The 18,895-nt window shown below is 36.1% G+C and overlaps 1 protein-coding gene and 2 long non-coding RNA genes across 3 annotated transcripts; 1 reads left to right on the forward strand and 2 right to left on the reverse strand.

Annotated features, from left to right (window-relative positions):
- The first annotated feature begins 801 nt into the window (after positions 1-801).
- Positions 802-6,234, forward strand: LOC120206275 (ubiquitin-activating enzyme E1 1-like). Its single transcript, XM_039205976.1, has 6 exons — positions 802-1,394; positions 1,921-2,138; positions 2,504-3,298; positions 3,794-4,662; positions 4,758-5,190; positions 5,325-6,234. Exons 1-6 carry the CDS (start codon positions 833-835, stop codon positions 5,919-5,921), a joined length of 3,474 nt encoding a protein of 1,157 aa, XP_039061907.1. The 5' UTR covers positions 802-832; the 3' UTR covers positions 5,922-6,234.
- Positions 6,235-15,156: 8,922 nt separating this feature from the next.
- On the reverse strand, positions 15,157-15,773 carry LOC120206299. The gene is made up of 3 exons (XR_005524098.1): positions 15,687-15,773; positions 15,529-15,591; positions 15,157-15,342 (listed from the first exon to the last, which is right to left on the reverse strand). It is a non-coding gene; the product is annotated as an uncharacterized LOC120206299 (long non-coding RNA).
- Positions 15,774-16,190: 417 nt separating this feature from the next.
- Positions 16,191-16,882, reverse strand: LOC120206300. The gene is made up of 3 exons (XR_005524099.1): positions 16,727-16,882; positions 16,593-16,644; positions 16,191-16,225 (listed from the first exon to the last, which is right to left on the reverse strand). It is a non-coding gene; the product is annotated as an uncharacterized LOC120206300 (long non-coding RNA).
- Positions 16,883-18,895: the final 2,013 nt, after the last annotated feature.

The raw sequence follows: 18,895 nt of genomic DNA on the forward strand, positions 1-18,895 counted from the left end.
TTTTAATTATTAAAACCGAAAATTATAATTATTTTATAAGCTTAAAACTCTTAGTCTTTTAGATTGGGTCAAGTCAATTGACGGCCCAAAGAATCTAGCCTCCCCCTAATATTTGCAACCATTCACGATTAATTTATGCAAAGGTAAACTACTCGAAAGACTACTTAATTATAGGGATGGTGTCAATATGAACACCATACTTTTAATTTTGTCAATTTGACCGCATAATTATTTAAATGGTTCCAAATTAAACCACATGTTGTTAACAATTAATTGAAGTACTGATCTGGCAGTTAACAATTAATTTGTGTAATTATACACTTAGTCCTTAGTACTTACATATTCTATCAATTTATTACTAGTGAAATGTGTCACAATAATCTGTTTACACGTGACAACTCTTGATTGTAGAGTTAATTTTTTTGAATAAAATTAAAATTATGACTAAATGCATAAAATATGTAAGTACTAAGGATTAAATGTATAACTATGCTAATTTTGTTCAACTGTCATGTCAACACTTCCGTTAAATGTTAATGGAAGGTGAATTGATTGAAATCACTTAAATAGCTATGTGGTCATATTGAAAAAATTGAAAGTATAGTGGTCATATCAATACCAACCCCATATTTAAATGGCCATTTGAGTAGTTTACCCTTGCTTAAATTAATTGTGAATGGTTGCATAGCTAGATTCTTTGGGCCGTCAATTGGCTTGACCCAATTCATCATCTCATTGGAACCAAAATGACTAGATATTCTATTCTTCTGTAGGTGATTGTCTTAGTCAGTGTGTCTTCTTTGCTTCTCATTTTTTCTTTAGAATCGGTTCGATGCTCAAGTTAGGTTTTATAGTTTTAGTTCCGATACTTGTTGGATATTTCTACCGAAACTTTGTTCCTCTCCTCCCCAATACCTGCTTATTAATTTTATATTCCACTGTGGTGGCAGTCGCCGTAATTTCTATGGCTTTTTGTGGCATTTTCGGTAGTTTACCTCTACATATGCTTCCTAGAAAGAGAGCTTCTACCGATGAAGTAGTTGCTATAGAAGCTGACCACGAAACCTCCAGCAACACCAACCACAACGGTGCAACCGCATCATCATCCTTCAAGAAGCACCGCCTTGATAGCTGCACCATCGCCGGCGGCGGTAACGAATCAACGGCTGATAACGGTGGTAATAGTGTAATAATAAGAGGTAACGGAGATCGGAGTAATAGTAGGGTTGTTGAATCTTCACCGTCGATCATGGCTCTTGGCGATGCGAATCATAATGAAATCGATGAGGATCTCCATAGTCGGCAGCTTGCCGTCTATGGCCGTGAGACTATGAGGCGTCTTTTCGCTTCGAATATTCTTATTTCCGGGATGCAGGGTCTTGGTGCTGAGATTGGTATGAATTTTAGAAACTTATATACTTTTTTTTATCTTTTATGTTTCCGTAATCCGTTAAATGTTTTGGATCGTTTCAGAGTCATGATTGCTTTTCCTTTGATCAAGATAGATCCGGTTGTATTTCCATGGAATGGGTGTCCGGAATCATGAGATTTGAAAGTTGATTAGATTTTTGATGAATCGATCTTTAGGTTTCCTTTAAAATTTGTTTTGTCTTGTTTATGATGATTTTATTTGATTGGTCGTTTCTTTCTCTGAATTTTCTTGTCCAAACTTCGGTATTTGGATTGCTAAGTGGTCGTTAAAAATTTTGAGCTTAAAAATTATTTCAGAACTAATAAATCTATGGTCTTTTATGAAATGCATGATTCCCCAGCCCTGTGTTTAAAAATCCTTTTTACCTTGTATGATGTCTATATTAATGATGGATTGAGTGTTGATGTCCTAGATTCGTTTGGTGCGTTTTTCTTGCAGCCTCAGGGCTGATATTCACTCTTATACTTTTATTTATTCTGCTTGTGCAGCAAAAAATCTCATTCTCGCCGGTGTCAAGTCTGTGACGTTGCATGATGAAGGGGATGTGGAGTTGTGGGATTTGTCCGGTAACTTTGTGTTCTCTGAGAGTGATGTTGGTAAAAACAGGGCTCTTGCCTCTGTCCAAAAATTACAAGAGCTTAACAATGCGGTGATCCTTTCCACCTTAACAACAAAATTAACAAAGGAACAACTTTCTGACTTTCAGGTAATTCCTTGTCGTTGGATCTCCTAATTTATAATTGCTTACCATTTATATTTGAAGTATTAAAGGTTAACTGAATTCCGAATTGCTCCCTTATGTTTCATATGAAACCTAGAGAAGTAATGCTGAAGCTTGATTATGTCATCTCAAAATTCCACCATTTAAATCTAATTTAGTAATAAAGCTAAGTTCACGGACTTTTAAGCTGGTAAAAGATGGGATGTAGAACAGAATCTGGGAAAGTGTGTTTACAAATGTGTTTGGAATTTGATCTAAAATCTCGCTCTATATTGCATTTGTATTTTTGATGATTTTATGTTCTCTGGATATTTCAGCATATAACTAATCTTCGTTGCTGTTTTGTCCAGGCTGTTGTATTTACTGATATCAGTCTCGAGAAAGCCATTGAATTCAATGATTACTGTCATACTCATCAGCCTCCCATCTCTTTCATCAAGGCTGAAGTTAGAGGTCTTTTTGGTGCTATATTTTGTGATTTTGGACCTGAGTTCACTGTAGTTGATGTTGATGGAGAGGATCCTCACACGGGTATAATTGCATCTATTAGCAATGACAATCCAGCACTTGTATCATGTGTTGATGATGAAAGGCTTGAGTTTCAAGATGGGGATCTTGTTGTCTTCTCTGAAGTTCATGGGATGACGGAACTAAATGATGGAAAACCAAGGAAGATTAAGAGTGCAAAGCCATATTCATTTGTTCTTGAGGAGGACACCACTAATTTCGGTACATATGTAAAAGGTGGTATTGCTACACAAGTGAAACAACCGAAGGTATTAAATTTTAAACCATTAAGGGATGCTCTCCAGGACCCTGGTGACTTTCTGCTGAGTGATTTCTCAAAGTTTGACCGTCCTCCTCTGTTGCACTTGGCATTCCAATCATTGGATAAGTTTGTCTCTGACTTGGGACGCTTTCCTGTTGCTTGTTCAGAAGAAGATGCTAATAAGCTTATTTCTATTGCTGGTAACATTAATGAGAATTTGGGAGATGGAAGGGTGGAAGATATCAACCCAAAACTTTTGCGACACTTTGCCTTCGGTTCCAGGGCTGTGCTAAATCCAATGGCTGCCATGTTTGGTGGAATTGTAGGACAAGAGGTTGTCAAAGCATGCTCTGGAAAGTTCCATCCCCTCTTTCAGGTTAGTGTTCATTATTCCTTTACCGAATTGCTTTTATTTGGAATGGATTATTTAGAATCTCTTCAACTCACCCTTGGTCATGAACATGTATTGTGTGAATTATACGTGCTTTGTGAAATTCTTTTTGGGTACAAAATTAGAAGGTTAAATTTTTTTGGTTTCGTCATATAAGAGAAAAAAAAAAGGAGTTTATCAGATTAGCAATTTAATCTGAGTCTTCTGCAACGAAAGGAGTTTATCAGATTAGCAAATTAATCTGAGTCCTCGGGAACGAAAGGAGTTATAGGTAACAATAGTATGGAATACCTTAATTTGTAGCTCAAACATCTAAATGAATCCATTTAACCTCCCCATCTTCCTCTTTTTTATTATTGCCACAGATACTTGAAAAAAGAGTTGCTGAATTTTTCTTTACAGTTTACTGACACTCATACAACTCCCCCCCCCCCCTTTTCCCCTCCCGTTCTACTAATTTTCTATCATTTGATTCTTCAGTTCTTTTATTTTGATTCTGTGGAGTCACTGCCAACCGATCCTGCAGACCCTAGTGATTCCAGACCATTGAATAGCCGTTATGATGCACAAATTTCAGTGTTTGGATCCAAGTTTCAAAAAAAACTGGAGGATGCTAAAGTATTTATAGTGGGATCTGGTGCACTAGGTTGTGAGTTCCTAAAAAATATTGCTCTGATGGGAGTTTCTTGTGGTCACCAAGGAAAACTGATAATCACTGATGATGACGTTATTGAGAAGAGCAACCTCAGCAGGCAGTTTCTTTTCCGGGATTGGAACATTGGGCAGGCCAAATCCACAGTTGCTGCTTCTGCTGCAGCATCAATAAATCCTTCTTTACGGATTGAAGCTTTGCAAAATCGCGTGGGTCCCGAGACTGAAAACATATTTGATGATACCTTCTGGGAGAATTTAACAGTGGTTATTAATGCATTGGATAACGTAAATGCCCGGCTTTATGTTGATCAGAGGTGTTTATATTTCCAGAAGCCACTTCTCGAGTCTGGAACTCTAGGTGCTAAATGCAACACGCAGATGGTTATCCCTCATCTAACTGAAAACTATGGTGCTTCAAGAGACCCACCTGAGAAACAAGCCCCGATGTGCACTGTGCACTCATTTCCTCACAATATTGACCATTGTTTGACATGGGCTCGGTCTGAGTTTGAAGGTCTACTTGAGAAAACTCCTGCTGAAGTGAATGCTTATCTGTCCAATCCGGTGGAATATAAAGATGCACAAAGGAATGCTGGCGATGCTCAGGCAAGAGATAATTTGGAGCGAATTCTTGAATGCCTTGAAAAAGAAAAGTGCACGACATTCCAGGATTGCGTCACCTGGGCTCGTCTAAGGTATTTCTTTTGATGTTTTGATCTAATTAAATGTGCATTATTGAAGATGGTGCTTTGTTGAATTTGTTTCTGACCTTATCCTTCTTTCTGCTCAGATTCGAAGACTATTTTGTGAACCGTGTGAAGCAACTGATTTATACATTTCCCGAAGGTGCTGCAACCAGTACTGGGGCTCCCTTCTGGTCTGCTCCAAAACGATTCCCTCAGCCACTTCATTTCTCAGCAGCTGATCCAAGCCACCTGCAGTTTGTTATGGCTGCTTCTATCCTTCGAGCTGAAACATTTGGCATTCAAATTCCTGATTGGGTTAAGCATCCAAAGATGTTGGCAGATGCCATTGACAGAGTGCCAGTTCCAGATTTCCAACCGAAGAAAGATGCAAAAATCGTAACAGATGAGAAGTCTACTACTCTCTCTACTGTATCCATCGATGATGCAGCAGTTATCGACGAACTCATCTTCAAATTAGAACTTTGCACAAAAAATTTGCCTCAAGGGTTCAAGATGAAACCTATACAGTTTGAAAAGGTTTGCTGTATTTATTGTTCTGATTGTTTAGCTTGTATATCCTTTGGGCATGCTTTTCACTTTTGAAACTTATGGAACTGGAACAAATGCATTTTAAAAAATAATAATTATAATATTGACTTGTGAATTTGCAGGATGATGACACAAACTACCACATGGATCTAATAGCTGGGCTTGCAAATATGAGGGCCAGGAACTACAGCATTCCCGAGGTCGATAAGCTCAAAGCCAAGTTTATTGCTGGAAGAATCATCCCTGCAATTGCTACTTCCACAGCAATGGCCACAGGTCTTGTCTGTCTGGAGCTTTACAAGGCTCTTGATGGAGGCCACAAACTGGAGGACTATCGCAACACTTTTGCAAACCTTGCACTGCCTCTGTTCTCTATGGCCGAGCCAGTTCCACCCAAAGTCATCAAACACGGTGATATGAAGTGGACTGTTTGGGACCAGTGGATCCTGAAAGACAACCCAACTTTGAGAGAACTCATCCAATGGCTTAAGCACAAGGGACTGAATGCCTACAGCATATCGTATGGAAGTTGCTTGTTGTATAATAGTATGTTCCCTCGGCACAGGGAGCGAATGGACAAGAAGGTTGTGGATCTAGCCCGGGAAGTGGCCAAGGCTGAACTGCCTCCAAATAGAAAGCATCTGGATGTCGTCGTGGCTTGTGAGGACGACGACGATAATGATATTGACATTCCTCAGGTTTCTATCTACTTCAGCTAAGGTTATTCTTTCACCCTGCTGCTTCGGGTTGTGTGGTCTACAATGTTGTTATGAGTGAGCACCCAAGATGGATATTTTTCACAATAAATTCTTCATCGCAACTTGAGTTAATATGATGACCTTCCCTATTTACTTGGTTTTCTTCTTGTGTGGCGATCTCGTCAGTCATCTACTGGGAAGATGCCCGTAGATTGCTTCTATTTGCATCTAGAAGTATATTTATTTTTAGGCTTAATATATATTTTCTCCTCGTATTTTACCTAAATTTGCAATTTGACCTTTATATTAATTATTTTCCCAGATTGGCATTGCACTATAATTCTATCATTTTATCCTATTAAGCATAGGTGTGGTCCATTTAGAGATTGACGCATGTAATTAAAAAGCAAAAAAGAAACTAAAAATCTTTTAAAACTAAAAAAATTAAATAAAATTGTTGATGTAAAAAGTTGGAATTGGAAGCTGGTGATTCTAGGTGGTTCACCTTGTTTAGTACGTGATAAAATTATACGTTGTGGCCATAAAAGATACTATTGATACAAAGTTGGAATTGTACGTTGTTGCCCTATCTTGTTCTTTTTGGGTGCAAACTTAGATATCCTCGGTCCACAGTAAACTTACAAGGATTAATCCTCATCGGACAGGAAATGGTTAAATAAAAAACACCCAATAAACTTTTCGAATCGAGTTTATGCTATACTCGAACTCGGCTCGATCGTTTACAGCCCTACTTCTGCCCCTTCAATTGTCTAGAATCAATCGATTTATTTCACCACGATCAGTTACATTTTAAGCACTGTTTCTAACAAGAAAGTATGGTTTTGAGCCATTTAAAACAAAATGTTTCGTTTTTTGTTTTCTTCTGTTAGCTACATGATGAATGGAAAAAGGATTAATTATTATGAGCGCTTTCATCAAATGCAGCAGAGTTAACAGCTCGAAAATCCAGCTGCTTCTGATGCTTTTTGGGCGCCGGCGTTCATCGAAGTCATCCCGCCCTTCAAACTATTCAAAGGATGGTTTTGATTAGGACATCCAAAATGACTTAACAACAACAACGAAACCCTATTCCCATATGCAATGGGATAAGGGGGAGGTAGAGTAGTAGGCTGCCCCCAACGCCAGGTTGAGAGCAACTTCCGTGGAAGACCTCCGACAGTCATAAAAATTACAAATAAAAATAAAATGCAACGCATGTATAAATAAATAAATAAATAAATACATAGTTGACCGTTTTTTTTAATAAGTAGTCTTCTTATGCGTTTATGTAATGGGAAGTAATCCCTACAAAAAAATCCCTGCAAATAAATCCCTACATAAAAATCTCTGCAATATAGACAGAAACGTAAGATCCGACTAAATTTAAAAAGAGGAAACATGAAGAGAATGATATACAGAAGTCAACGATAGCAAGCTACTAGAAGGAGTAAAGTCAAATGTGTTAAAACCTAAACTAAGGCAACACTATTCTGCTACCCTAGATCTAAGCCTTCATAAATTCCACTGATAGAAACGTGAAGAAAGTAGAAGTCAGTGAAATTACTACAAATGCATTAAAAAGAAGACATAGATGTTATAACCTATGACGACCCGCACTACTCGGCTACCCTGGTCTTAAGTCTCCATTCTTTCCTATTAGAGGTCAGTAAAGGTTAAATCCTTCAAGTCAGATCTCAAGCAGTCTTCCCACTTCCGCCTTGGTCGTCCTCTCATTCTGGCACCATCGACTGTAATCAACTCTACCCTCCTGACCGTATCCGACGATTGTCACCTAAGGACATGCCCAAACCACCGTAGTCTTCACTCCCTCAATTTTTCGGATACATGCACCACCCCCAATGACGTCCTAATAGCAGAGTTTGGTGTCATGTCCCACATAGTCCTACCACATGCCCATCAAAGCATTCTCATTTCTGCGGCCTCAATCCTCCTTACGTGATCCTTCTTGATTGCCCAACATTCTGATCCATACAGCAGTGCTGGTCTTATTGACATTCTATAAAATTTTCCCTTAAGTTTTAGAGGCATCTTATTGTCACACAAAACTCCAGTAGCAGCCCTCCACTTTAGCCATCCCGCCTTTATACGATGTGTCACGTCATCATCAACACCCCCATCTTTATGTATCATAGACCCTATGTACTTGAAACAATCCTTTGAGGGGAGAACGTGTCTTTCTATGCAAACTTCTACATCTTCATCGTTTTGTTTCCCACTGAAGTTTGAACATAAATACTCTTTCTTTTCAATATTGATCCTTAGACCTTTTTCTTCCAAAGCAGTCTTCCAAATAGCTAGTCTATTATTCAGCTCAGTTTTTATTTCAGCAACTATGACAATGTCATCAGCGAAAAGCATACACCATGGAACACCGTCTGGTGTCGCGCAATAGATGTCGTCCATAATCAAGGCGAATATGTAAGGGCTAAGAGCCGACCCCTGGTGGAGTCTGATTTTCAACGGGAATGCCTGGGTATCGCCAACTGTAGACCTGATGTATGTAGTAGAAATACAGTACATATCACGAATCGCCCGGATATAAGCAGTTGGGATCCATCTTGTTTCCAAGGTCTTCCAGATCGTATTGCGGGGAACGTTATCATACGCATTCTCAAGGTTAATGAACGCCATATGAAGATCTACATTTTTTCCTTATATTTCTCCATAAGCCGTCGAAGTAGATGAATCGCCTCCGTAGTAGACCTGCCTGACATAAAGCCAAATTGGTTTTCTGAAACCTTAGTTACATGTCTCAACCTAGCCTCTATCACCCTTTCCCATAGCTTCATGGTATGGCTGAGTAGTTTAATACCTCTGTAGTTGCCACAACGTTAGGGATCTCCTTTATTCTTATAGATTGGTATCACCGTAAACTCTCTTCACTCTTCTGGGATCTTGGCAGTCTCTAAAATAATATTAAAGATGTTGGTCAACCACTGAACTCCATCTTCTCCTAGGGCCAACCACCAGTGATGGGAATTTGATCTGGATTGACAGCTTTGTCCCTCCCCATCTTTTTAAGAGCCATTTTGACTTCATCAAACCCAATCCTACTTGTAGGGCAGACATTGCACATCTAGCTCAGTTGGTAGAGCACAAGGCTCTTAACCTTGTAGTCGTGGGATCGAGTCCTATTGAGGGCAATTCATAACGGAAGTCTTTCACGGAAGCTATTCTCAACCTGGCGTTGGGGGCAACCTACTACCCTACCTCCCCCTTACCCCATTATATATGGGAATAGGATTAGCTAATTTAAAATGACTCAAACCACAAATAAGGTCATTATTACCTAGATGTACATGTACACAACTGACGTAGGACGTCCATTGTGATTTCAGTGTTATAGAGATCCAGTGTTGCGAGCTGAATAATGTACTTCAAAGATGTTAATTATTACCGAGATGCAACGCCTGCAGCCACAGTAAAGACAATACGGTAATGCACGACTTAAAAGAACATGTTTTAAGGGATTTGACATTAACATTACAATTACTTCACAATGGAAACGTAGTCAAATTACAAGTAATATAAGGAGTAACCTAAAGATTGATGGATACAACTGTTAAATACTTCAAAGATGTTAATCCTTCCCACTGAAAGGCTTCATCTTAGAAACCATTTGCATCAAGGAACAGTTTCTACAAAGTGTTGAGATTCAAACACTAAATTGTATAAAATAATATACAACAAGTTAACCATGTATCTCAAATGAAATTCCTGGAACACAAAGGGGAAAAATGTTCAATTTACCTGAATGGAATTCAAACAGCTGATTTTGTTCGGTACATCATGGATGTTGTTGTTATTGACATCCATGACTCTTGCAGACGATCCACAATCCCATATTTCATCAGGTATGACTTTACAAAATCAAATCAACAAAATAATAAATTGGAAAATTTTAAACATAGGAACCTGACTTCTTCAAGCTATTAAGTAAATAAATGGGCGAAAAACAACACTTAAAAATATGAAAACAAGAAAAATGGTCGACTGACTAAAGCAATGCCCCTAAATCATCACAAAGATACCTTCAAATTGCAATCAGCCAATGCAATAAATCCAGTAGCCTTCCATCGTTCCAAACGACTCTTATCCATAATAAAATAGTTACGAGAACAGAAAATAAAACATGGAAATCTGAAAAGTAAAGATTATCCCTTCTCTTAAATCATTCATCATCTTCCATAATTGATGGTCTCTGTTTTCATCTAACTAAAAGTAAGAATGACAATTTAAAAATGTTTATAGAGAGAAATCAAAATATTGGTTAATCTCGAAGTGCTCATTGTGAAGAGCTCGAATCACATAATTTTATCTTAAAACCAAAGAAGATGAAACACATTCTTTAACCAGAAGACTCCAACAATCTTGTATATTCCAGTTCTAATTGCATCATGGCTTCTTTGAAAAGAACACACACCATGTTGTTTACTCCCTTGCCATTAAGGCAAACAAAGAACATGTTGTTAGATTTATGTGACATGAATTTCGTTTTGTTGAACTTGAATTGTGAATGAACTCTAGATTTATTATATTGTAAAAGTGGCATACAATACAAGGCAAACCAGACTTAGTTAAGCAACACAAGAGAACATGCAGTTACACGAGCTAACCTGTAACAAACTTACAACTGTATAACAACCCTCATAACAACCTCATAACCAATCAGTCTTCAGCCTTCTATACTACAATATGCTCTCTACTTCTTCCCATCTGAACACCTTCACTTTCTATCGAAATCCAGGATAAGAAACCGTGGACAAAGGTTTCATGAATCCATCAGCAATTTTATGCTGAGTAGGTATGTAATTGACAACCAGAATCCCGTCTGCCACCTTTTCACCAACAAAATGAACATCCAGCTCAACATGTTTGGACCGCGTATGAAAAACGGGATTTGCACTCATGACAACGACGCTTGTATTATCGCTCCAAATAACTGGTGGTTCATTTAAAGGCACACTCATATTAGTCAACAAAGCTCGTAGTAAGATAACTTCAGATGCAACATCGACTATTCCATGATATTCAACCTTGATTGTAGAACGAGACACAGAGCGTTGACGCTTAGAACTCCAAGAAACCAAATTTCCTTAAAACACACAGTACCTACAGACATACTTTCTATCATTCAAGTTACTTGCTCAATCCGCATCAACAAAGGCTACAATCTTAAACATTGCATCAGTGCTGTAAAAACAAGATCATAATCTAACGTACCAATCGAATAACGCAATATCCTTTTCATAACTGCCCAATGAAGTTCACAAGGTTGATGCATGTATTGAGCAACCCTATTTAGGTTAAAAGAAATATCATGACGCGTATGGCTGAGATAAAGAACTATACTTTTGAAAAATAAACAAATAGAGAGAAAAAACGACCAAATTGGGCAAATAATCCACCCGGGGTGGATTATTTGGCCCAATAGGGCACCCAAACTTTTAATTTGGGATCTAAGGCAATTGCAACAGTCCCCGTGGAACTCGTCAAACCGACGTGACGAGTTCCATGGGATATAATTTTTAATGGGCCGTATTAGGTGGGCCCTACAGCCAGAATAAATTTAATATATCTTGAGGGGCTCGTCACGCCAATAAAAAATATTTTTTTCTAAAATTTTTAAAAGAAAATTAAAAAAATAATATTTTAATGCCCATGGAACTCATCACGCCGGTGTGATAAGTTCCAATGGGTATACTTTTTACTTTTTTTGACCGTTAGATTAACCTTTGTTCAACGGTCGATTTTTTTTTTTAAAATTTCAATGGAACTCGTCACGCTGGTATGACAAATTTCAACGGGAAAAAATATGTATTCCCTTTAAGTTATGCACATCATCTTCAATCTCTTACATAACACACTTCTTTCATCTTCAATCTCTTACACAACAAACTCTTTTCATCTAACCAAAAAACATTTCAAACAATGAGCAACAAATTCTTCACAGTTGTTCATTATAATGGAGAAATTCTACAAACTAATGTTGGTGTTGTGTTTAAGTCAGACAAACAAATCAATATGATGTTTCCTGTAGATGTATCTCATAGCCAAATGAAGCAAAAAATTGAGAGAAAACTTGGAGTTTTTTGTTTCATGTTTAAGTTATCGGCACATGATCTCCTCAAATCCAATGACATATGGAAAAGTTCAGCTTGATGATGATGACGATGTTGCTGTTATGGTTGGACTTCATAAATCATAAAATAATAATATGGTGGAGATATACGTCGAAACCACAAATGCAACTGATATTCCAATATCATCAGTACCAGCTCGAAGAACAGAAAAAGCATGACCCTCTTAACCACATTCAAGTTATGGTGATGATAACCTTGTTGGACGGTTCGAGAAAACCTTGTTGAATTTAGTGAGGATGATGAAGATATTGTTCCATTGGTAGATGACACACCATTAGTTGATGAGTCTGATTTTTTTGAGGTTGCTTTAAAGGGATAAGGTTTGGATGTTGAGGTTGATGTATGGGAGGCAGCTGTTTCACTATGTCAAGATTGCAGAATGCTCCAAATGTTTGGGAAAGGACAGACCTTCAACCTAAAATGCCTCACCATGATTTGCCTAGATATCATCATAAAGTTGCAATGCATGACATTAACTACGATGATGTCGACAATGGTTTTCGTTCGAGTGACGTTTCTATATATTATTATTATATTTATATTATTATTATTATATACATAATAAATATAATTATTATTATTATATTTATATTATTCTACATGACCCAAATAAAATTACAACCCGAAGGCCTAAACACGAAGTTACAACCCGAAGCCCGATTACAATTAAATTCTAGCAGACTTGAATCCAATGAAGACATGGATTCGGCCCGAATAATGCTACAGGCCCAGAAGCGAACCCATGTTCAGCTAGGGTTTTCACGCAAAGTTCTAGCCCCGCACGAGTCCCAGCCGTCCGATCCAGAAGCCAGTCTAACGGACCACAGACGACCAGCAGAAACCCTAGGGTACTCATTATAACCCTAGGGCTATTCCAGCGCCGCCGTAGAGATGATGATACCCCGCCGATGAACTTACCAATCAGCAGCAACCACGTCCTCGCCAGATCTACAAGATCTGGGTGCATTTAATGCACCCAGCCTCTCCACCGCACATTTCACCTCCCCTTGGGTGAGTCACCAACGTAGCTTCAGTGACTCACTGGGGTTCATTCGTTTAATCGGTCTGAAATGGGACTCGAAAAACCCTATAACTAGGGCAAACCTGCGAAGAACAACAACGACAACAACAGAGAGAAAACCACCCAATACACAACAACCAAAGTCCAGGAAAATATAAAGCAGAGAGTGAGAGAAGCCTTACCCTCGTCGGAGCACTCACGCCATGTGCCGTCGGAGAAGATGAACCATCGAAGGTATAAAATTTTAGATCTACTGTTATTTAGGGTGTTTTAGGAGAAACGGTAGTCGAATTCGGTTTTAGGATGACTCGGGTTTCATTTATGTATGTTTGGGTAAAATCTGGCCACCGTGGGTGGTGACCGGTGGTGGCTATCGATGACGGCGCATGGTGGCTGGCCGGGAACGAATTCCCTTCGGCGAGGGAATTTCAGATAGATGTGAGAGCTCTCTCTAAAGAGAGAGAAATAGAGAAGAAAAATGGGAAGCTTTGGGGTTTTAGGCCTAATTCAGCCTATTTATATCTCTCCCCAAACGGTGTCGTTTCGAGGAGAGACCTACGTGTAATTTGTGATATGGGGAAATTAACCTGAGGTTCCTATAACCTTGTAACCTCATAATTTAGTCATTAAAAAACATGTTTCATGCATTTTAATTTTATTCATAAATTTTATTTATTTATATTATGGTCATTATCATGTATATATATATATATATGATTTAGGATAAATACCATGTTGATCCTTAGTATATTTAATAACTTACACTTTGACCTTTTTAACAACTTAGGGTAAATTACATTATTAGTACACTAGAATTATGTTAATTAATTTTAATATTATATGTTTACATCATTAATTATTATTTTAAGACTAATTATAATATTATTATAATTATATATATTATGATAATTTAAGTTATATAGTTTTAATATTAAATATTATAGTGTTAATAATATTTATATTAAGTATTTATTATTTATATTAAATTATTTTTAAATAAAAATATATATATCATTTACTGCAAAGACACTTAATTAATAAATATCGATACCAATTCTGGGCTTTGTGTGAATGCTAATTCTTTTCCATAAGTAACCGACTCCCGAACTCATTTTTCTAGTAAAGTAAACCCGAGTTGTATTATTTTAATATTATTCTTATGAATATGTATTAAAATAATATGATATTTTGGTGACCAATCTCACCATATAAAAGATTGGTGGCGACTCTACAACTTGGTGTTTTATCTGATTCTTTGAGGATAAACACTTACTTTTTTCGAGACTATTTACACCATCTAGGGTGTACTATTTGCACTCTCTATCGCCAGGGCAGAGAAACCAATTTATGTGTACAGATTTATTAATTATTCGTCTTTACAATAAATAATAAATTTGATTTGTTTTAATTTTGTTTTAATTATTTTTATTATTTTAATAACTTTTTGTTTTTATGTGTACATATTTTATTTTGGGTCATTAAAATAAAACAATAGGTTGTATATTATTTTATTTTTTTGTTATGCTTTTCCTCACCCAATGTGCACTGCATTCATGACATGAGCTAAAATCCTGCTTTTATACTATTTAAGTGAATGAGAAACTATTCCCTCGTGTGGTTTTCACATCCGTATGGGATTAGGGGTGTAAACGAGCCGAGTCGAGCTCGAGTATTGCTGAGCTCGACTCGAACTCGAAAACTTTAAACTTAGGCTCGACTCGACTCGACTCGAAAACTCATGAGCTAAAAATTATGAAGCTTAGCTCGAACTCGAAATATATTATTGAAACTCGACTCGAACTCGAAAAGGCTCGAACTCAAAAAAAATTCAGGAGCTCGATTGAAGCTCGATTCAAGCTCGAACTCAAAACTCGAATTTGAACCTGCAAAAATCTTATATTACATTTAAAATATATAAATAATTTTCCCTTTAATCAACCATCACCAATACATTATAATATGAATGTATGAACTATAAAAAATCTAAAAAATAAAAATACAATTACAAGAAATTTAGGATAATTAATATAAGCATTGATGGCTAATTTTTATCTTCCAAAACAATTCCAGTTGCAAAATGGAGAAGTCAAAATCTAGCTCACGGTAGAAAAAAGAATCAAGTCAAAAAAAAATTGCAAAAAAATGTTATGTTCAACAAAACTTGAAACAATGAACAAAACTAAATGTTTTCAATGTGAATAGTCATATTATAATGAAAGGTACCTCTTGTTGCTGCCTCTTCTTTTCGTCTCACTTCCTGCATGGAATAAGCTGATCAGCAAAAATTGTAGGGATCAAATGATTCATAGGGTGCCAAAGGGCAGAAAACAAATAATGTTCTTGCTATTTATTTATGAAACATATATGCATGAACAGAAATAAAACCTATGATCTGTAAAATAAGAATGAATTAGAAGTTCAAAATTTTCTTTCCACAATATACCTGCTCCCGCCTATTCAGTTCAGCCTCCTTAGCTTGGAGTTCATTCTCTTTCTTTTTCAAATCCTAGATTTATGCAGTAAAACCATAACAGTGAGATCAAATGCTTAACCAAAATAATCAAAACAGTATTCAGAGACAAGTTTTCAATCTTGGATAACCTGAGATGATCCTCCTGAAGCTGTATCCAGAGGAATGTTGATTGCTGCCTCACGACCGTAATTGAAACCATCAGGTTCTGGAGGTAGTGGTGAAAGCCTTGAGTTTGATGTGGGTGGAGCGCTTGGAACATTCTGAAAATTTATTCATGGTACACATTCAAGAAGCAAGTATTTAATATAAGAAAACTTTCCAGTTTTCCCAATGTTGGAGCAATGCTAAAAGGCCAAATTCGAGATGACCAAATCACAACAATATAGCAAGCAACCTATTCTTTCTGAAGTTATTCATCCTAAACCTCGACACACCCAAATTAACTGCTAAACCTATCAGCATCAGAAAAAGAATTTTGTTTCTAGGTTGATCACCACAATCTCACTATAGAATTTACCTTCAACAACATAGACTGCAAATCCTTGACATATTCCCTAGAAAGTAGAAACTATATAAACATGGGTTTCCTTTGGGTTTCATTTACCTTTGAAAATAGGCCTCTAAATTTAGAATGGTCAGATGCCTTCCCTCTCACAGCTGGATCCTGCTGGTAGAAATTATATAAAAGAAATAAACATATGAAAACTGAATTTGGCTAGCATTCGTATTATCGTATACTAAGTTATACTTATGAATCAAGTCATAAAACCCAGAAAATGCATCACAGTCTTCTTTTCAAGGATTCATCAAAGTGTAAAAGAACATATTACCTGTAGACGCCCGTTTTTGACCGGGCTTAAAAAATATTATAAATATTTATTATTATTATTATTATTATTATTAATATTAATACAAACAGAAGAATGTTGTGAGTTTTTTTTCTTCTAATTCTTGCACATCGATTTTTTGGTTTAGTCTTCATCCATCGAGATTTCAAGTATAAAAACAGAAATAAATAGGGATTAGGAGCTTACCGATTTGAGCCACCAGGCTTGAGACCGAAGCATTGAAGGTTGCTCGGGAAACCTTGCATAGGAGTTAGGGGTTAGTTCATCGGTTCAGATTCTAAAATAAAAATGAAATAGAAACGAGAGAGAGATATATTTACCTTTGTTGTGTTTGGATCTTCACCAGAGTAGAGAGGAGAGAAACGGTGTAGAGGATTTCAAAACTTTCGGTTGAAGAAGAAAAGGAAAGGTTTGAGTGATACATACCTTCACCATATGCGTTATCGACGAGTTGTGGGATCTTGGTGTACAGTCGTCGTTTGTGTGAGTGGAGAGTAGATGAGGTCTCGGCCAAAGAGAAAGGTTAAGAGAAAGGCAGCAACTTAAGGCTTCATAAGGGTTGTTTTCATTCGCATATGGAGGCCATTGGGGCGGTGGTTAAGCGTCGGTCATGGTGGCCGATGGTGCGAGTGGCGATGTGATTAGCCTTTGAGGCTCTCGGTTGTGGGAAGAAGAAGAAAAGAATAGAGGGAGAGAGCAAAACGGCTGAAGAGGATAGTTTTAGTTAATATTAGGTTTAGTTTATAATTAGGTTTCTATATATTAAATGTAGGGTAAATAACTCTCATACCCCTAAACTTAGCCGTACATTTACTTTAGTCACTAGTAAGGACTTTTTTTTAATTTATCAATTTATATTTGTCTCGATTTTATTATTTTTTCAATTTTAGTTTTAGTTGTAATTTTTGGGTTATTTAAGTTTAAGTCCCTTATATTTATGTATTCTTTTTATTTTAAACACTATTTTAACTCTTGATTTGTGTGTTTAATTTTCACTTTATTTAAATTTAGTTTTTAGTTACATTTGTGAACTCTAAACTCTACCCCTTAAATCCTAAATCCTATTACATAATTAGAATGAATGAGATGGCTTAGTGAAAGGAGAGAAAGTAAACTTGTTTTTGTTTTGCTTTCTGAAGAACAAAAATCTAATAAGAAGCTTCAGTCTTTTTGATTTCTACTCCTTTTCTCTTCTCAGTCTTCTCTTTATTTACTGCTTTGATTTTCCAACTCTGCAATTATTACTTTTTTTTTTCAGAGTAGAATCTAGTAAAGCATATATATATGTCTTGTTTTACTTTATATGGTACAAGTTAGTAGTAGGGATGATCATTTTCTCTCAAATATGATTTGATGTCATTAATTTTGTTAATTAAGATATTAATGTAAGTCTAAATGAATTTTTTCTTTCTTAATTCTTTATAAAATCGGTTACACTCTATTTTGATATTTTTTAAAATTATTAATATTTAAATTGAATCATATTTTTTTTTATTTTTTTTTATTATATTTATTTTCAAATAAAAAATTAGTTATGAGGTAAGTACAATATAGTATATTGATATTAAATTCTCAAATATGATATTTAAACCTGAAACCTCAAAATATAACAACAATTTAAAAATTATTTATTAAAAATATTATCATTAGAAATATATTAAATATTTGTCTTTAGATAAATAAGTTTTTATTAATTTAAAATAAATATAAGAATATTTATTCAAAAATAATTTTTAACCATTTTCAATTTTTATATTGTTTGGATGTTTTTTCTTATTTTTTATTTTATTTTTTTACGTTGTCAAGTACATGTGCAGTAAAAAGTTAAAAAAGAAAGAAAAAAATCAAATAAACACGTGTAATCTAACATATGGTTAATTAAATGAGCTTTTATTTTTCTTTTAGTAATATACAATGTAACAATTGGACTTGGGCTGATTAATTAAAAAAAATAAAATTTGAGGGTAGTTGTATTATAGAATTTTTAATATATTTTTAATATTTTATAATTATCAATAATGTATTTTTAATATATTTTTAATAAAGTAATTTTAAAAAATCTAAAATTATAATATAACATTTTTTCGAGCTGCTCACGAGCTTTTCGAGTCGAATATCGAGTAGCTCGTTTCGGCTCGTTAAGAAATCGAGTCGAGTCCATTCGATATGAGTATTTATCGAGCCTTGATCGAGTCGATCTCGAGTAGTTCGCGATCTGTCTCATCTCATTTACAGCCCTATATGGGATAGGGGACCATTCTTTGAGCTCACACCTTATGTTCCTTGTGTGGTTTTCACCTCCGTATGGACATAAGGAAGTGTGTTCCTTCGAATTGAACTTAATCTGAAAGTTTGTAATGGACTAGGATTACGGGTTTGGCAATCCAAGGGGACACCAACAAAGGACAATTTGTTGACCCTTTTTACCCTAGAGCCAAAACCTAACATATAGTGAAACTTAGAACTTAGGTTCAGACGAAACATATACT

The sequence above is a fragment of the Hibiscus syriacus genome, unplaced genomic scaffold (assembly GCF_006381635.1).
Source record: "Hibiscus syriacus cultivar Baekdansim isolate YM2019G1 unplaced genomic scaffold, ASM638163v2 tig00013680_pilon, whole genome shotgun sequence".
Classification (NCBI taxonomy): Eukaryota; Viridiplantae; Streptophyta; class Magnoliopsida; order Malvales; family Malvaceae; genus Hibiscus; species Hibiscus syriacus.